Source organism: Vitis riparia, chromosome 5, assembly GCF_004353265.1.
Source record: "Vitis riparia cultivar Riparia Gloire de Montpellier isolate 1030 chromosome 5, EGFV_Vit.rip_1.0, whole genome shotgun sequence".
Taxonomy (NCBI): Eukaryota; Viridiplantae; Streptophyta; class Magnoliopsida; order Vitales; family Vitaceae; genus Vitis; species Vitis riparia.
The window spans coordinates 2,110,493-2,130,405 of record NC_048435.1 but is presented as its reverse complement, the minus strand read 5'-3'; the positions used below and the strand labels follow the sequence as shown (position 1 = coordinate 2,130,405).

At 33.5% G+C, this 19,913-nt stretch overlaps 1 protein-coding gene across 3 annotated transcripts; it reads right to left on the bottom strand.

Moving 5' to 3' along the window:
• Positions 1-122: 122 nt before the first annotated feature.
• On the bottom strand, positions 123-14,446 carry LOC117913917 (probable sugar phosphate/phosphate translocator At1g48230). Of its 3 annotated transcripts, none has more exons than XM_034829040.1 (10): positions 14,193-14,446; positions 12,492-12,813; positions 8,315-8,422; positions 3,587-3,618; positions 3,431-3,481; positions 2,236-2,297; positions 1,860-2,121; positions 1,150-1,415; positions 954-1,042; positions 123-690 (listed from the first exon to the last, which is right to left on the bottom strand). In XM_034829040.1, the coding sequence occupies exons 2-10, from the start codon at positions 12,576-12,578 to the stop codon at positions 502-504; spliced, it is 1,146 nt and encodes a 381-aa protein (XP_034684931.1). In that variant the 5' UTR covers positions 12,579-12,813; positions 14,193-14,446; the 3' UTR covers positions 123-501. The 3 variants fall into 3 exon arrangements, with proteins under 3 accessions (XP_034684931.1, XP_034684928.1, XP_034684930.1); XM_034829037.1 differs by having other exon boundaries at positions 948-1,042; positions 14,193-14,440; XM_034829039.1 differs by lacking the exon at positions 14,193-14,446 and adding an exon at positions 13,559-13,654 and having other exon boundaries at positions 948-1,042.
• Positions 14,447-19,913: the final 5,467 nt, after the last annotated feature.

Below are 19,913 nucleotides of genomic sequence, written 5' to 3'. Positions count from 1 at the left end.
TCAATCCGTTCTTTTTGGAGAGTTTTCTTTACTGATCTGAAGCCAGTGGCGAGATTTCATGTTGCCGCTAAATTCATGGCCATACTATTATATAGTTTTTACACGGCTAAGCTATGAAAAAATGAAATGAAAATAGTAATCAATAAAATTTCTATATAAGAGGAGAATCATTTTGACATCTACAATCGATTATATGCCACTGCCGTGGAAATTCCTGGTTCTCATCATTAATCGGACACTCAACATCAATCAAAATCATGTCGTTTGCAGAAGGAAAATAATGGGGTGTCCAAATCAAGAGCCTCAATTATAGCAAGGACCGCTTGAACACTGAAAGACCATGAATATAAATACAAAGACATGATCTATAGATCTCCATCAATGATTGCCCTTAGCCTTCAGTGTAACAAGGCTAAAAAAGAATGATTTTCGTTTTTCTTGTTACGTCACACTTGGATAGATAGGCTTTCTGACACTGATCTATATCTGGGTTCTCATGAATCATGCCGTATGAATGGTAAGCTGTGAACGTCCGATATGAGAGAGTCTAGCCGATGGAAGTAGAGGTGTGGCTTCAGCCACATTCAAATCCGAGGCCGGGCTATTTCCTCCGCCGCTACCTCGAATGTTGTTGTCATTGCTACTGTCGGGTACGAAAATATCAGATGACTTCTTCTCCAACTTCCAATCCTGCATTTCCCAAAATGACGACGCATTGTTAGAACAAATATTTATAGGCCCTATATAGACAGCAAATCATTTTGATCACACGCTAAACAAAATGGAAAAAATGGAAATCATCCTCTCAAAACCGACATCCACGCCTCCTTCAAGCCAAAAAAGTGAACACCATTGGGTGATACCTCTGCAAAGTTTGTTAAAAACAAACCTAGAATATTTATCCATCAATCATCCTAACCAAATCAACAATTATTGATAAGATTGACCTTTACAATTCTTTCTGGAAGACTTTCGGAAGAGAGTTGGGCTGCACGGACATCCTTAACTTTCAAGTAGTTGTACATCACAACACCACATAATGCTGCATTATAAGAAAACCATACAATTTAGATGACCGTTAAAAGTTTGAGAGAAAAAAGATGTGGCTATGATTGAGAACTTCTGCACTTCATGTGAATGGAAACATACCAATTGCATAGCCGATAATATTCAGCCCAGTAATTGTAGACTCTGGAAATATAACAGTTGAAAGGGCTATAAGTATCCAGTCCTTCAGAACACCAGCAACCCGGATGGTAACTGCTCCAGTTCGACCAATTACCAAGAAAATTGAGAAGTTCAAGGCTAATGCACAAAGAGCATTAGAGAAAAAGATCCAGAAATTGAACTGAATCTGTGAAATTTCCATCTGTGGCTTCTCCAAAAAATACCAGGGTACAAATAGAAAGACAAAACTGCACATGACAAAGTATGAAAAAATGTAACCAATTTTGATAATAGCATTACCCGTAACTCCCCAACAACCAAAATAAGCATCACAGCAGCAAGGTAGAGAAGTGTGAGTGCAATGTGAACATCCGTGGAAAGGATAAAAAGGAAAGCAAACTCTCAGGATAAGAACAGACACATGGAAGTCATGAAGATAGGGCTATCTAGTAAGAAGTTAGACAACTATTCAGTAATAAATTTCACATGCTCAGCAAAGATAGAAGCTTCATTCTTGCACCAGTATCCACGAAAAATCAAGTTCCAATGTCCAAAATCAAAGATTTATCGATATCAAAGGGTTTCAATCACCTCAAGAACAGTTGATTTTTTCTACTTTTACAAAGCTAGCCATAAATTGAGCGGGGAGACTTACTTAAAAAATAGGGTTAATAAAGCATCAGATTTGGTACCTGCATGGAGCAATGTAATATAGGCTGGTGATAGGATTTAGAGTCAAGCCCTTCTTTTGGAGAAGAACTTGAGTTAAGACCAGCCTAAGAGCTTCTGCAAAGATGCCAGTAACCTGGTAAACTGTACCAATTACATTAAAATGAATTTCCCCGTACGAGGAAATTACAACTCCAACACTGACCAGCAGCATGTTCAAGAACACGTCACACCTTAATTTGTCAGTGCCACAGATGACAGCCATCAGAAATGTTGCCACTGGCACTGCAATATTCAAAAAACAGGAATTAAAAAAAGAAAGAAAGAAAGTATCCATTCAGTAGAGTTAAGGAGCAGCATAAAATTAAGAAAAATGATCTGCACTTTATTTCCACATACTTAGAGCTTTGAGCATCTGGATGAAGGCCACAGATATGTGCAAGTAAGCAGTGTTACCAAACCTGTAACAACAACAAAAAGACCACAGATGTCATCCCTCAAAAAACATAGCAGCATCATATGCAAAAAGTTGAAAGAAAGGGTCTGAAGGATGGAAGTAACTATGTCTTGCTAAACTTATGAAGTATTTATACAACAGTACATATCCTTAATATTTTCAAGCAGTTTACTGTACAGCAGAAATATTGATGAAACCATTCTAATAAGAAAAATCGAAGTCCAATGATAGTTGTGCCAGAATATCCAAAGCCTTTATAAACCAACCTCAGTTTTAAAATCAGATGTGAAGTAAATCACCTAAGCCTTCATAAACCAAACTTAAACAAGGCATGTCAGCTTGGTTCTACGAATCTTGACCTTAGTTAGAGCATGACACAAGTATAACCAAGCTGAGCTTGAAAACCTAATAATCAACTTTGTTTGGATAGCTTTCATCCCTAAATCCATGTAAGACATCTGTAGACCAATTCAGATTCTGTCAGATTCCTGATCACTTTGAACCTTAATGGATCAACACTAAAAAGAACCCACTTACACCTCTGAAACCTTAGCAATTTAGCAGATAGACAAAATATAATGGAAACAAGCATCAATATTAAGTGGCTCAGACACAAAATCTGTCCTACAGTCACGATTCGTACAAATCTAAACAAGTGGTAAAAGTTTACATTCCAAAACTGCTTTAAGGCCAAAGGGAAAACAGACACATATGCTACAACCTAGTTGGAAAAGAAAAAAAAGTTAAATGAGAAAAAGCAACTGCCCAAGAATTTCACAAAGAGAAAGTTGTAACATTCTACAGTCCAAACAGCTCCAATTAACACCTATAACTGATGAGATTCTGCTGAAATCCCCATGGTCTACAGGGGTCCAAGGAGATATCCCAATTTTGACCACAAAATGATTACAAATTAGTGCTCAACAAATTCAAATGAACCTGATATTCTTGCTAGTTGTGATCAATGGTTCATATCTACAAATGAAATCCTCACGACTTTCATTCACTGTTCATTTATGATTGAACAAAATATAGAAACACATAGAGATGTAATATGTAACAACTAACACCTCCACAATTAAGGAAATTCCACTAAACAAAAACAGCAAATCAATTCTGCTATATTTGGGCTCTTACCAGAGACTTGAGGCAAAGAATGCACTTATGGGAATCACACATGTCGAATATCTGCCATTACCCCAAAAAAGATAGAATGAGATAAAATAAAAAGAAATTGGCAAATGAAGAAAAAAAAAAAAGCATGAATAGTTGAACAGTCAAACTCTCACGTACATCTCAATTGTCATTTTGACAGGAGATGCAACCTGCATGTCGAAAAGAAAAACAATAAAAAACAAAAAATCAAACTGTCTCACCGTATTTACATTTATAACAATAGTTGACAACAAAAGTATATATATAAAAAGGAAAGTATCAGTATCATATTCTATTCATGCATACAGAAATTAATACATTTATAGAAGGTAAGCTCTCCAACCTAGAATGGGAGCCTGCCCCATGGTCAAATACCTAACCTCCTTGGATGTACACAAAATGAGGATGCCCACTAATAGTAGATGCTGAAGGAAATTCTCCTATTTACCTTAGAATTGGAGAAGTCACCTCATAACATGAATGAAAAGGCCAACCTAGTCATGCTTCACTTACTATGACAGATGTTTAGTTCTCCACCTTTACATATTAGCTCAACTTAAACCCTTCTAACCCTATCAAGAGGGTGTACTTACTCTCATGACCAACTCCAAGAGAGGGCTCACTTGAGGATGCTTGCCCTTAAAGTAAATAGTAGCACAGTAACCTGACACTCGACATCAATCAAGCTAAGAGCAAGGATTAGGAAGCCTAACATAGGTTGATGCACCTCGATGGTGGGTTCAACCCACCCTTCCATCGAGTATACTAGATGTTTCAAAGATCTTAATTTGATGGTTAGCGTTGAGACCTGCTAAGACAAGGGTAGTTCTAAGATTGGCAACCTCATCACAAATGAAGTGAAAGGAAGAAGAGACCACCATCTAATTGATCACCAACGCAGGGCAAGCCTTGTTGGCTCATGGATTTGTAACCTAGCTGACTTACATTCCAAAAACCCCTATAAATTTGCAGGGAGGGTCTCAATTAAAAGGACTTTGAATCAATTAAGAACTTAAGATTCTGAAGCACACTCGAAATTCTACAAGAAATCCCCACCTTGAAGATCCTTTATGGGGCTATTACCATAGACTCATCACCCACCAACCCCAAGTCTGCTCCACTCTTCCTTCAAGCTTGCACACCTCACAACCAATGTGGTCAACCTCCCTCACTATTGAAAACTCCATATAGACAAAGAGACATCATAACAAGTTTTGTGGTTTGCAAGTCAATAAAACTGGCATGTATGACATAAAAGAAAAAATTGACTCTCAGAAAATTAGTTTAGAGAACTTCGCTTCAAAATTGTTTATCTTAACCATTTGGAGGTGGCTTAACAATTCTTTTTTCACCATTATGCTCTATCCAGGGCCATGTTTTCAAATTAATCATAGTCTATCATATTTTTGCTCAGTGTAAGTACCTTAGCCCATGTCCTTTTTGGTAATTGTCATTTTAAGCTTTTAGAATCCTCAACTGACTAATTTTTATTTTTACCATATTTGCTCACTCACTATGTCCCTAGTGTTTGTTGAACATGAAAAACTATTTCAACCTTTTGTAGCCTTAACTACAACAATGGATATTAATACTAACTTCCTAAGATTCAATCCTTTATTGGCTTGCTAAAACACCTGTCTTTTTCTTTTTTCTTTTCCTGATCGGAAACAAACGATTCATTTCATAAAGTCTTGCTATAATCTATCTCAACATTAGTAGCAGTTATTTCCATCACTTGGTAAACTTTTCAGTTAAGCATGGTGATTCTGCCCTTTATAGGTTGGTGGTTCTTGGCTCCCAGCTTCTAAAACTTGCTATGAATATTTCAGTTATGCTTATTCTATGGTTCAGGGAGTTCATTATTGAAAATTAAAACAAAAGGAGACATAGAAACACAAAGATATTGGAAAATATCATATAAACATTTCCAATCCACCTCATATATATCATTGTTGAGGCATGCTCATACACTACCTGGTTACAATGAAACATGAGACAGACATCTCACTTAATATTAGATTAGATACTTATGCTGCCTACTGCTTCTCATTTGAAATGCTAAGGAAAAAATCAGGCATTTGCAACTTTAAAAACTTGATCGGTTTGTGATTATACATCTTGTGGAAAACTTAAAAAGACTGCTCCCACTTTTAAAAGAAGCACTATAAAAGAATGAAAGTGAACATGTGTGAATATTTGACAATTCCGGACAAAAATTCCTAAATGTCGCGTAACTTGATTTTCCAAATCCTTTCTCAAACTACTTACCTAACGAAGAGCAAGATGTAAAAGTTGGTCAGAGGCTAAGGTATGTAGTTGAGGTTGTCAATGGATGAGAAATTGAATCAACCAGTTTTTTTCAAATTGGTATTTTTCTTGAACTAGTTTTTTTTTTAAAAAAAGAGTTAAGGAAGTCAGGGCAATAGTTTTTTAACTAAGTCTTTATGTGCCTTGTTCCATGATTGATCTAGATTTAGATAAGATTGATCCATCTTTTGTTAGATCTTTTCTTAGCCATTGGATCACGGGTTCCCTTTCTTTTTATACCAAAATGCTTCAAGTTTAGATTAGGGGAGACACTAGCAACCATTTTTTTCTTTCTTGAGTTCTCTCTTTTCATACCAAATTAGGAGTGTTTGGTTGCCAAGAAAATCCTCTTTCACCTTGATTTCCAAATCACTTTTCCATTGGAATTTTTTTAAAAAAAATTGGTTGATTCTTCTATTTTATTCATCTCTTGTTTTCTCACTTGTTTAAGTTTGGGTGAAAACCCATTTTCTTTTTATGAGAACTCAAGAAGAGGCCAAGATTGAGCTTGGTGTGAACTCTAATTGTGCTCCGAAAGAAGGTGTGAAACTGAAAGTCGAAAGGTGCTAGTCAAGTGGTCTGAATAGAATTGGTAGATTTGAGTTAGGTAAAACCTTGTATTCAGTTTTTGTTTGTTTTAGTGGATGTTTTCGATCACTTGTAAGCTCATGGTTTTTTATCTCTTTGGAGTCTTTTCATGTAAAAAACTAGTTTCATCGTCTCTTTCTTTCTTATTCTACTCTTTTGGTTATTTCCAATTATTGAGATCATTTGTTACTTGAGCTTATCTGTTGGATGAATGAAAAAAAAATTGAAATAGGTGAAATTATCCTTTGGATATCTTGAATGATTTTCTATTCAATTTGATAAAGATATCAAGCAGTAACCTATAAAAAAAAAGAAAAAAAAAAGAAGATATGAAGTAGTAATTGGAAATGTGTTGAGGAAGAATTTGTTATTAAAAATTTGTGTTGGGGATTGTTAAAACATTTGCATGCGACTTGAATATATAAATTTTTGGAAGAGTGTTGTTGCATATGATTTTTCATCTTTGTAGAAAAGTTGTTGGAAGAAAAGAATAAGCTATGAGAAATCCTAAAGAAAGATAATATTTTTTTTTATAGGTAAATGCAAATAGTATTAAAACACCAAAAAAAGTGCACCAAAGTACACACGGTGTATACAATGGCCGCTAAATAGCGCCAAAAAGGATAGGGAAAACGAAAATACTCCCTTCCTCAATTCGACCCCAACCAATCAATAAAATCAACTAAAGACTAAGGAAAGATAATATATGTGTTGGAGGATCTCTTGAATTTGTTTAAAAACACCTATTCACCTTCTCTCTAAGTATAGTTTATCATTGAAATTCACTCTCAACATGAATATGCAATATGAATGCTGAGACTATGATATGCAATAGCTAACTACCTTACAAGAAGAGAAATCAAAGGGTTTGTTTCTAACCTTTTTTAAAACTATTCTCAAAGTCAAAAAATAGTTTTTGAGAACAATTTTCAAAAACAGTTCTCTAATGTTTTCTAGAGCAAAAGTTTATTTGGAAACTCGAAATATTTTCAATTTATTTTCTATGTTTTCAAATATTTTTTAAAAAATAATTTTATAATGTAGTTAATTATTCTTCATATTTGCTTCATTAGCTTTTGACACAACCTTTAGTAAAGAAGTGAAAACAACTAAAATATGTTTCCAAAAAACACCATATTTTCCAATTCGAATTTTGTTGAATTCATCCACTGCCCAAGGGAAGAAACCAACCTCTAATTTGAATCCAATTCAAATTTGCATTCCATTTCGAATTCATCCACAACCAATTCAAGCCCAAACCTCCTCTACTTTGAATTCGACATATTTGGCACTCCACAACCCAAGATAGGCCTGGATCATTCAAAAATCATCATTTTTTTTATAATTATTTTAAGATATTTTATATCATTTTTTAAATAAGTGGCCAATTAGAAGGTGTCATGGGGAGAGATTGAACTCTTCTTCTTGAATTCTTTAATAAAAATTTAGTTTTTCTCTTCCTTTCATTTCCATTCTTTTCTATTTTACTTTCTTGGCAACCAAAAGTTGGTTGTGAGGAGAAATCTTCCACCATGTTTAGCTAATTCAATGTGATCCCAAGATGTTAACATGAAAGTGAAAGAATCCAAAGAAAGAAGTAGCAAGAACACAGTAGAGTTATATATATATATATATTATTATGTTTTTAAGTTTGAATTTTTTGTTTTTAAAAGCATAAAACTATTTTCTGCTTTCTAGAAAACTGTTTTGGAGAATAGTTAACAAACATGCTCTAATTGACTTATTTACCCTAAGTAATAGCAAGTTTTGGACACTAACCAGATATTTTATTTAATTAATATAGCATATTACTTGGTAAATGAGCATAAGAAAGAGTTAGTTATTAGTAGCTAGCCTGTTGTAGGTGTACAACTAATTTCACAGAAATATCTATTAGCAGTTGAGTCAGTGATCATGGAACAGAAAAAGCATGTCAGGAGTGAGGGTGTTGAAATCCCAAAGGAAGCATACCTTTAGAACTCGAACAAGAAAAAATGCTACTGCTCCAGAAAATCCCATATGAATCATGGTAAGTGTTATAGGAAAGGGAAAATTGAAGTATTTTGGAGAGAGAACCCACTGCAACAAAATTCAAAGTCATACTTAAATAAATACTTTATTCAGAAAACATACTAGACAGTGTGGCATAGATTTCAGTTTAACCATACAAGAAATTGAACAACAATATGAGACACACTCCTAAAAGAGACACAACATTTAGTACCAAAACAATGTCATACACAAGACATGCAAGGGGCCAAGCATGGGGTGCACCAACAAGCACATGGGCTGACAGCAAGAAGAATGTAAGGTTCAACACATTTTGGAGTCAGCAAGGTCCTAGCTTTCTTATTTGATAGGCAATAAAAGAGAATATATTAGACAAAGCCTTGGAAAGGTCATAACAAAGTACACAATGTATACAATATGTGCCAAAAGGCCAAACAAGGAAAGAGAAAACAAAAAATAACCTTCCTCTCCTTACTTCAACTACAGCCAATCGACAAGGCCTATTATAGACATTGATTGAATATTTCCCCTAGCTTCAAACAAGACATACTACAATGTCTATGTTCTAGCAGAATTATTGAAGCCTCTTGCCATAATTATCATAAGGCCATACGTTAGTTGATTCAAAAGCTATGGAGATCCCCTTCTCTGAGGAGGAGATCCTTGCTACTTTATCAAGCTTAAGCGGGGATGAAACTCCCGGTCCGAATGGCTTCTCCATGGCCTTTGGCAGTTTTGTTGGGTTGTTGTGAAAAAGGAGGTGATAGGTTTTTTTTTTGCGGAATTCCATGATTTTGGGACCTTTCAAAGGAGTTTAAATGCCACATTTATAGTCTTGGTTCCATAGTAAAGGGGGCAAAAGACCTTAAGGACTTTAGACCAATTAGCTTGGTATAAGACTTATACAAGCTTCTAGCAAAGGTCCTAGCCAGCCGACGTAAGAAAGTGGTGGGTAACTTAGTCTCAGATTTTCAGCATGCTTTTGTGGGAGAGAGATAAATTTTGGATGTTGTTTTGATAGCAAATGAGGTCATTGATTCTAGACTTAAGGGCAACTCAAGAGGGATCTTTTGTAAGCTTGATATTGAAAAGGCTTGTGACCATGAAAATTGGAGTTTGGTTCTTGTAGTTATGGCAAAAATAGGTTTTGACACTAAGTGGATTAGTTGGATTAGATGGTACATCTCTACAATTCCTTTCTTTGTCTTGGTCAATGGGTCTCCTTTATGTTTCTTTCAAAGCTCAGGGGTTTAAGACAAGGAGATCCTTAGTCCCCTTATTTGTTTATCTTGGCAATGGAGACTCTCTTGCATTCTTATAAGGTCAAACGAAGGAAGGCTTATTGATGACTTTCTGGTAAGTGGAAGAGATGGAGAGGGGATGAAGGTTTCTCATTTGTTATTTGTGGATGATACCCTCATTTTTTTAGGCTAGGAAGGAGAACCTTGAGTACTTGAATTGGGTTTTTATGTGGTTTGAGGCTTTATTAGGGTTAAAGATCAACTAGGACAAAAGTGAGTTGATCTCTATCGAGGAGGTCTTAAATCTAGAGGATTTTTTTAGGGTTTTAGGTTGCAAGGTGGGTGCTCTCCCAACCAGTTCTTTAAGGCTTGCATTGGGATCCCTTTATAAGTCCTCTAAAGTTTGGGAAGGAGTGGAAGAAAGATTCCAAAAAAGGCTAACTTTGTGAAAGAAACAATATCTTTTAAAAGGTGGAAAGTTTACTTTAGTGAAAAGCACTTTCTCTAGTTTGCCAATTTATTTCATTTCTTTGTTTATCATCCCAAAGAGTGTAGCCATTAGATTGGAAAAAATTCAAAGGGACTTTTTGTGGGGAGGGGGGCTTTGGAACAAAAGTCATATTTGGTGAATTGACATATTGTTTGCTTAGAGAAATAAGAAGGGAGCTTAGGTATCAAAAATTTATCCATCTTTAATAAGGCTCTTTTGGGTGGAGATTTGTAAATGAAAGGAATCTTCTATGGAAACGGGTAATTATAGGAAATTATAGGTAAGATGAAGAGGAGTGGTGCACTAAAGAAATAAGAAAAGTGTTTGGTATGGTGGTGTGGAAGGCAATCAAAGGCAGTTGAGAGATTTTCAAGAATAAAACAAGTTTTAAGGCTAAGTTTGGGAACAAAGTGAAGTTTTGGAATGATAAGTGGTATGGGACATGTCCTTAAGGGAATTGTTTTCAGAGCTCTATTCTATAGCTACTTCAAAAAATGCTTGGTTGGGTGACCTTTGGGATGATGGTAGTTGGATTCCTCAATTTACAAGGTAGTTGCATGATTGGAAACTAGAGGAGGTACAAGCCTTTTTTAGGAGATTGTATACACACCCCATTACTTCAAAGACCGGTGATGTTTTGGACCTATGGTATGGTTGCCTACAAAGAATGGTGCTTTTTTAGTTAAGCCTTTCTATTCCTCTCTAGCAAATAGGAGAGTGGAGTCATTCCCTTACGACATAGTATAGAATTCTTGGGTGCTATCGAAAATTAGCTTCTTTGTTTGGGAAGCAACTTGAGCCTAGATTTTGACTCTAAATCAACTCAAAAGAAGGGGTTGGAGGATTTCTAATAGATGCTACTTGTGTAAGGAAGAAGAAGAAATGAGCAATCATATTCTCATTCATTGTTCAAAAGCTCACATTTTGTGGAAATTGATTTTTGCACTTTTTGATGTCTAGTGGGAGATGCACTCTTCGATTAGAAGGGTTTTCACGGGCCCTTTGTTGGTAAGAAGAGATAAAAAAAGGCTTGTGGTTGCTCCACTGTGTTTGTTTTGGACCTTAGAAAAGGAAAGAAATAAGAAAGCTTTTGATAATTGTAAAAGCATAGACCAAATAATTAAAAATTCTTTGGGACTAGGTTAGATTGTATATTTTTTTTGATAGGCAAACACATAGAAAGAAATATATTAGAAAAGGGCACCTTGAGGCTGACCCAAAAGCATACAGGGTATACAAGAGGCGCCAAAAGGCACAAACAAAAGAAGAGGGGATACAAAAAATCACCAGCCCTCAACTAGCACCTAGCTAATAAAAAAAACTGAGGTTAGATTGTATATTGGGGATGGCTCTTTGTCATTGTTAGACTTTGTGGATTAATTAGGCTCTTTGTAGGGTGTAGTTGTTGGTTTTTGTGTCTTCACGCCTTTTTTTTTTTATCTTTTGTTCACTTTGTATATGTTGTCTATACTCCTTTTCTGTTTAATACACTCCTTATTACCTATTAGAAAAAAAAAAATGTTAAAGATTATAGTCTAGGAAATTAGGCACTTTCTTGGGCCTTGTCAGTGGAGTAGCCAAATGATCCTTGATCACGCTATCCCCTAAGAGATCAGGAATTGTGCTGATGCCTGGTCTCCTAGCCATCCAAATCCACTACGCTCTCATTTCCACTCCCAATTTTACAGAATGACATTCTGAGTTTTATCTTATTCATACTTATTACTTTCAGATTTGAAATATTTCTCAATATTTCTTATTTAGATTTAATCACTCACTAGTTTCATCAATTAAAAGAATATCATCAGCAGACAACATGCACTGCAAGACGAAGACCTAAATGTACCTAATAAGTTATTTCATAACCGACACAAAAGGAAAGGCCTGATGATTAATATCCATTTTCCCCAAAACCCACCGAACTATCTCCTTAGGAATCCTATCATATGTTTTTCCTGTCCAACAAAAACTCCCTCGTTATTTTCTTTTTCTTTTTGTAGTATATAATCTTAATACTTGAATTTAACACCTCCATCCTTATAATTCCTTCCTTGTTTGATCCTAAATATGTCAGATATCTTGAGTACAACATAAACATATTAAGACCAAAAAAAAAAGAGTCAACAACTATAGAGTTATCTTTATATCTACAATGGTTAACCAGACATCAATTTACAAGAAAATTTATATGAAGACATGCATTAGCATAATAAATATGCATATATCAACAAGTATATGCATAGAATTCCAAAACCAAAGAACACCAAGGCCCACAATAAGAAATCATCCACTTCAAGGTTAAAAAATGAAAAATATTAATTAACTAGATAGAAAAATATTTTTATATGCAGATTAGTCAGTAAAAGATGTTAAAACAATGTACAAGTCGAACATGAAGATGCCTTACCTTGTTGTACAATATGACCCCCGATGAAAGCACAATGTATATCAGTAGGTAAAGGTAGGTCAATACAAGTGGTTTGTTGATCATCATGTCTGCTATTTTCTTGAAGAAAATGAAACTACATCACTTTCTGGCCTGCAGACCATCTAAAAGAATGACCCTTAAACCCAAATCAATGAATTGGATCGTTCCTGGTACGTCTATGTATAAATCTGGAGCAATTGTCTAAATCAAGTGGGGAAACTGATCTCCATAACCATCAACAATGTAAATAAATCAATCATGCAACTACTGCTGTTGTTCAGTTATCCACAGTGATTAAAACCTGAAAGTGAAGAGAATGTGAGCAAAACCATCTTATATATGGACCTAGTAAAGTGCAGTAAATAACAATACAAAAATAAAGAGAAAGTAGCAAGTAGCAAATAGGCTTTGAAGTGAAGCTACAACTGAATCTGAGAATGACATCAAAAGACAGAAAGAACCAGCCAAAAAACTGCCTTCAAGTCAGACTCATGCCCTTGAAGGAGATGTCAACAAATCCCACTACCAAAGGTATTAGTGTCTAACAAATTTTAAGAAACACATGAAAACAGTATGCTTGAAAATCACCTAGGTGCAGGGGTAGAGCTGCTCAAGGCCCGTGAAGGGTACTTACGGCCCACCCCTGCCCCCGCCTGTGCCCCCCTCCACCTCGCCCTTGTTCCATTCTAAAAGCATACATCCCATGCACTTTGATGCGTAATCTTTTGGCACTTTTTAATATATTTGCTTTATATGCTTATCAAAAAAGAAAAAAAAAAAAAAAATGAGTGCCTTTTGTTTGTTTTTTGCCCATTGAAATAAACTTCCCAATCCGTGCCCCCAAAACCAAATTCCTATTGTGTGATTACCTAGATGTCATTATTATGAGCATGATGAAATTTGGAACTCCGCTGCACAAAAGTAAATATTTGCTAAGGGAATCAAGTGAAAATCACAGGACTTCGCATGTATGAATTTTGCATTGCTGAATAAAGAAGGATGCATTTTGGGCAAAATAACTCCAAAAGAAAAGAATATCACATTACTGAATCGTATTTAGATAAGAATCCAGGACATGCTGAATGATCAGTTTGAAGTAGAGATGCCTGCTAATAACAAATCTCCACTTGTTGAAATGAAGCCTTATGTTTGTTTACGGCCAAAAGAAACACAACCCCAGCATCAAACCAAAAAAAAGTTCCATTAAACCAATAAACATGAGGCATTATTATGGAAGTGAGTACAAGAAAGCAGCAGCTATCAAAAAAGCTTGAGAATCCCTCCGAAACTAGAAATCCAACTAACAGCATCGATACCGATCCACAAAAAGTAAGTAGTTCCTACTTCCATCATCCACATCAAACCGTCATTCACTTAACCATGCTCGATTCCTCAGTTCACAAGCAATTCTGAACCCTAAACATCACTCTGCAAACCATTATCCATTTACACAACAAACTCATCACTCCAAACCCCTAATACCAACAAATCTCATGAGAAATCACTCATTGTCAATCGATTACCCAAAATAACATCCGAAATCACATCAAATTCCAAAAAAATCTAACAGAAAGACATATGCATATAGTAGCAGCAAGAAACGAAGTTAACCTAACATTAGAATTGGATCCCGATCAGATCTGTGATACGATAAGAGCAAAAGACCTCAAAAAAAATTACCTCAATTCTCAACTCAACCGTAGTGGAGTGGACTCAGCCGAATCTTGAAAAAAAATAAAATAAAGCGTGGTGCGTTTGGAGAGACATAAAAATAAATTAGCGGAAAACGTGAGAATTTTCCTGAATTGAAGAAGAAATCAAATCGATAGAAAACAGAGGCGAGACCCTCGCCGTAGTCAGCTCGGCAGCTTCTCAATAAGCAAAGCACGTTTTCTGGTTTACACACATGGGCCATGGACCATTAACAACTCTAATCTCGCTATCATTATCACCTCAATGAGGAATATTGGCCAAGATTTTGGATTTATGTATTTTGTTTTTTGTCGGTCGATCTAATTATTCCTTTTTTTCGTTTACCATAAGTTCGTAACTGAATCTCACGTGAAAAAGGTTGTTTTTTTCTTTTCTTTTCTTTATTGGGAGTTACTTTCATTTACTGCTCCCTAGCATTACTGAGACAGGGCAATCTACATTTTCAAGTTTTATTACTTCCCTTTGAAGTTGGGAATTTATATTTTTTATTTCTATGTATTTGTTAGAAAGAAAAAATATGTAAGATTTGTTTGACAATTATTTTCGAGAACAGTTTTGTATTTTTTAAAATAAAAAAATATTATAAAACAGTTTTGATAACCAAAAATTGCTTTAAAAAAATAAAACATTTTCAAATAATATTTTTATTAATTATTTTAGATTTGTTTTAAAAAATAATTATACAAACACATATAATAATTAAAAATAAAATTGCACGCATAAAATTTATTTTTAAAAAATATAGGTTAAAAACATTAAGTGCTTTAGGAGTGATTCTATAAAATGTTTTTAGCGTTTTTAACATTTGAATAATAAAATTTTTTAAGTATTAAAAATAAATACGAAAGCGTTTTCTAAAATTATTACTAAACAAGTTCTTCAAGTTTCAGTACAAATTTTAATTTTGTAAAATATAAAAAAATATTTTAAAAAACAGTTACCAAATAAGAGCATAGTTATAAAAATAATCTAGAATTTATATGATAAAAAAAAAAAAAATCATCATTTTTCTTTTATCATATCAAAAATGCAAAGTAATGACCATCCGACATTTTCTCGTAACGTTTTTAAAATATGGGTCCACACTTGGTCAAACTTACACTCAACATGCAATTATTATCACTCACATTTCACTGCCCCATTGGAAACCGATGTGGGATATCATAACGGTAGATCATGATCTTCAGAAGAAGAATGTAAGTCCAGTGCATTGGCTGCATACATTTTCTACAAGGACACCGTCTTGTGTGAAAATCAAGGATTTTCACAAGGATAGGCCCATCGATTTAACGCTATCTTCTCACCGGCTTCATACACGTGAAGAAATGCACAGCCTCATGTCTCACAATTTGTACCAGTTCGAGTCTGGATATCTTATCTGTCTTGTTGTTTTCCGTTTGCCAGCGACCCCTGTACTGAATTCAGCTTTTCTGAGTTGGGTCTATATCTACTTTTTTTTTCCCACAGTGAATGGAGGCCTTCTGGGCTTCTGGGCTGGAGTCCCTGGCTGGCTTCTGGGCTTTCCATCTAGGTGCAGCCTTAGTCCATTGATTTAGACCATGAGGACTCCTTGACTAACCACTAATTTTCAGTGTTCTTATATTAAATTCGATCACAAATTACATAGATTCACTGGATCGATTCGTAATGACCCATTGCTTAGATATTTGTCTGCTTTGATTTTGATTTAATGGGTTTTTACGACTTTAAAACATGTTTCCACAACCTTAAAATGTATGTATAAAGTACGGGTTTTTTGTTATACAAATTTTAACATGGATGCCCCATAAAATTTAATGGACATGATCTTTATGATGGACAAACCATAAAAATGAATGGTGTAAGGTATTTTATAGGAATAAACTTGATATATGAGAGGTCTTTAGAAAAATTGTTAGTTGATCTCGGAAAGACCATGAAAAATATCAAAGAAAATCGATTATAATTAAAATTTATATATTTTAAAATTATTTAATTTTTACGTGGTTGCAAAAAATAAGTAAAATGAGTTTGATGAAAAATAATTTATCGTGTTTAAATTTATTTTTTTCTTTTCATAATATTTTTTCTCAAATTTTCTAGAACCAAACATAACCTCATAGGAAAAAGAATAGAATAAAGGGTATAGAAGCCATGGATGCTATGTTCAGTTCCCAGGAGACATACCAACAGCTTGGCTTAGACTAAACCTTTGGTAATTAGAAAAAGAATTGAAACAAGTGGTACACTATAATTTATACCTTGTCTGGATCTAATCTGTTGTGCAATTGATTTGCAATCAGGGTTAGGTACAAAATCTTTGTAACCCCCCCAAAAAAAAATGGTTCCATTATCACTTGAGAAAGGAGACCAAACCACACAATTAAATGCCTTAAACACCTGTATCAAGACCTTATTGCCACATAAGTCATCTCAATGAGACAACCTGATGACCTGATGCTACAGTCCAACCACCCCTAAAATTAACTACAGGATACCTCTTCAACTGGCTGGACTGCCCAGACATTGTACACAGCCATAAAAACATTCCTCATGGTATCTCCCAAGAAGCTTCAAACCAAGAGGATAGAATTGGGTTCAGAAGGAGACCAATGGCTTCTCTGCCAGAGCTTCCCCTATGCCTAACTTCCAACAATGGAGATTCCTGTTCAGTAACCCTGGCATCTGACTTCAATTATTAACAGTTGGCTGATAATATAATGTGAAAGAAAATCTATTCCAGTTGCATGACATCCACTTCCAATTTTGTATTCTTCTGCCTTTGATTAATGCATACTATACAGATTTCTCATCATGTTCCCTATAATATTAGTTCCTGGAGTCCTTCATAATTGAAAACCCAGGGCCCTTTTATGTCTTTGTCCTACAGACACACAACATTGAGGCCCCCTTGCAGAGGGTGAAGCCATGAAAGGTGGGCTGGGAATCTAAAAGCCGTTTGGAGTGATTTTAAAAGCAACTAAAAATGCTTTTAGTGTTTGACAAAGCCTTTTTACAAAAAAACAAAATCCAGAGAATCTCTTGCTTCCTTTTTTTTTTCAATGGGTTCTAAATAATCCGATTATTCAATAGGTAATTCTTCCAAAAATTAACCAAAATCATTCCCAAACCGACTCTAAATGACTTTGTTTAAGTGTTCTTGGTAGGAGTCAGCTATGATTCATGATCTAAGAATCTCAACAGAGGCTCATGTCATTGAACAATTTGTGGGGAGAGTGAATAAAAGGGATGTGAGCATCATGATATGGCCCTTTCTTAATTGTAAGTTGAAATTTCCTTTCAGCTGCTTGAAGACAACACAGTACTGCTTAGCTTTATATGACTTTTAAGATGACTTTTTCCTTTGTATTATTGCACCCATCTCTTTAAGAATCACAAAACTATAACTGTTACTTCTTTGCATACAAATAGTATGTAACCCTTTATTCACTATTATCTTGTGGCTTTTTCAATTTTTGTGGGTATTAGTATTACCTTGTCTTGTTTTTCAATCTTTAATAGCAAGTTATGCTAAATTATTGGATGGTTTTTTAGATGACCAATAGTTTGTTTCAAAATCATTTTAATTGTTTTTTCGATTCAAAACTAAGAGTTTGTTTGGTAGTATGATATAAAAATAATTTTTTGTTTTTAAAAATAGGAAACCGTCTTTTAAAATTCTTAACATTATTTAACCGTTATTATCAAAAAACAAAGTGAAATATAAAACAATTTTTAGATAATAAATAAGAATTATTTTTTTCTGTTTTTAAAACACAAAAAGAAAACATGAATCTGTTTAATCATGTTTTCTAAAACATGTTTCTAAAAATTATTTTTTATTTTTTAACTTAAAAACAATTTTTAAAAACAAGTTTCAAAAATATGGTCAACCCTAATTTTTCACCTTTTTAGAGAAAAATAAAAAGATAAGAAAAGGCTATAAAATTTTTTATCGAGGACAAGGAAATCAAGTTGTTGATAAATGTATTGCATATATATAAATCGCTTTCATTTATTCATTTTTTCTTTCCCTTATACTTCTTCAATGTTTGTTTAGAGATTGAAAAAAAAAGGTGGTTGCATAATTGTTGTCAAGTCGATGATATTCAAAATAACTTGATTCATAAACCAAAATTGAAAACGATTTAAAACCCGAGAATAATTTCGAAAGAAATTTTAACCATAACGCTTTTTGATAAAAGATATTTAACTAAGGTGGTATTTGTAGTTGATTGAATAGAAAAAATCAAAATTTTAATTTTTTTTAATTCAGTTAAAATTATCATCTTGATATCAACCAATATAACTTAACATCGATAAATTATTTTTAGTTGAGAGTCAGATAATAAGCCCCGTTCAAATTTTTAATCAAAGTGCATTACTAATAAAAGCGCATTCAACACTTTAGAATGACTTCCAAACCGACCCTTAATGCAATGAGAAAAGATTTACATCCAAGTCAAGAAGAGTTGCTTTTTGGGAGAAACGTGAACAATTTTCTTTAAGCATAAGCATTGGACTTCTTGTGTCGGTGCATGGTCTCTAAGAGATTACGTGTGTGAAAAGAGTTTTAAATTTACAAAATAAGTGAAGATTTATCCAATCTTGAGAAAACAAAACAACAACAACCCCCCGAGGCTTCAAGTTTGAAAAACGTGCCACATTTGAGAAGTTTGTAAGTTGCTTTTGGTTTGGTTACCTAAAGCCATTAGTTTAATGATACATTAGTTAGAAAGCTTCAAACATTCTGAAAATATAATAATTTTTTTAAAAAAATAAATTATTAATAAGGAATATATATTGTCTTTGACATTGTTTAAATAATACTAACAATGCGTAGTAGATGATGATTTAATGGTTTGAAGGAGTTGTTCAAAATCGATTAGGTAGATTGGGGTGATTGACATGAAAATTTATTTTTATGATATTGAATTCATAGAAGATAAATTTTTTGAAAAAAAAATTACTTTTAAAAACTTAAGAGCTTGTTTGACAACTGTTTTAAAAAATAATTCTGAAAAATAGTTTTTAAGAATAATTTTTTAAAATTGTTTTATAATTTTTATAAAATAAAGGTCTATTTGAAAACTTAAATTGTTTTTAACATATTTTTAATATTCTTAAATATGTTTTAAAAATAATTTTTACATCTAGTTTTTTATTTTTAATTATTTTACATGTTTTTATAACTATATCTTAAAGTAATTCTAAAAAAATAAGTAAAAATAATATAAAACAATTAAAAAATATTTTCTAAAAACACCATATTTTATGTTTTTAATAATAAAAAATAAAAAATAATTTTTTATTTATTATTAAACATATTTTCTATGTTTTTTGTTCTGGATAACAAAAAACATTTCTCAAACACTCTCTAAAATATTCATAATCTATTTTTTATATTTTAAAATAATTTATAAAAATATTTTTTACAAGTAACGGTTTATTTTTTATTATTCACCATATTTATATAATTATTTTTAAAATTAGCCAAAACAAATAAAAACAATCAATAATAACTAAAAAAAAAAGTTCTTTAAATACCTTTTTATTTTTTTTTAAAAAAATAGTTTTTATTTATTTTTAAATTAAAAAATGTTTTAAAAAATAATTAAAATCCAGACTTATATAAAATATTCGGCAAGTGTTTATACAATCTTCTTATACTCCAAATAAATCCCATGAAAGCATCAACCCCAAAAAAGA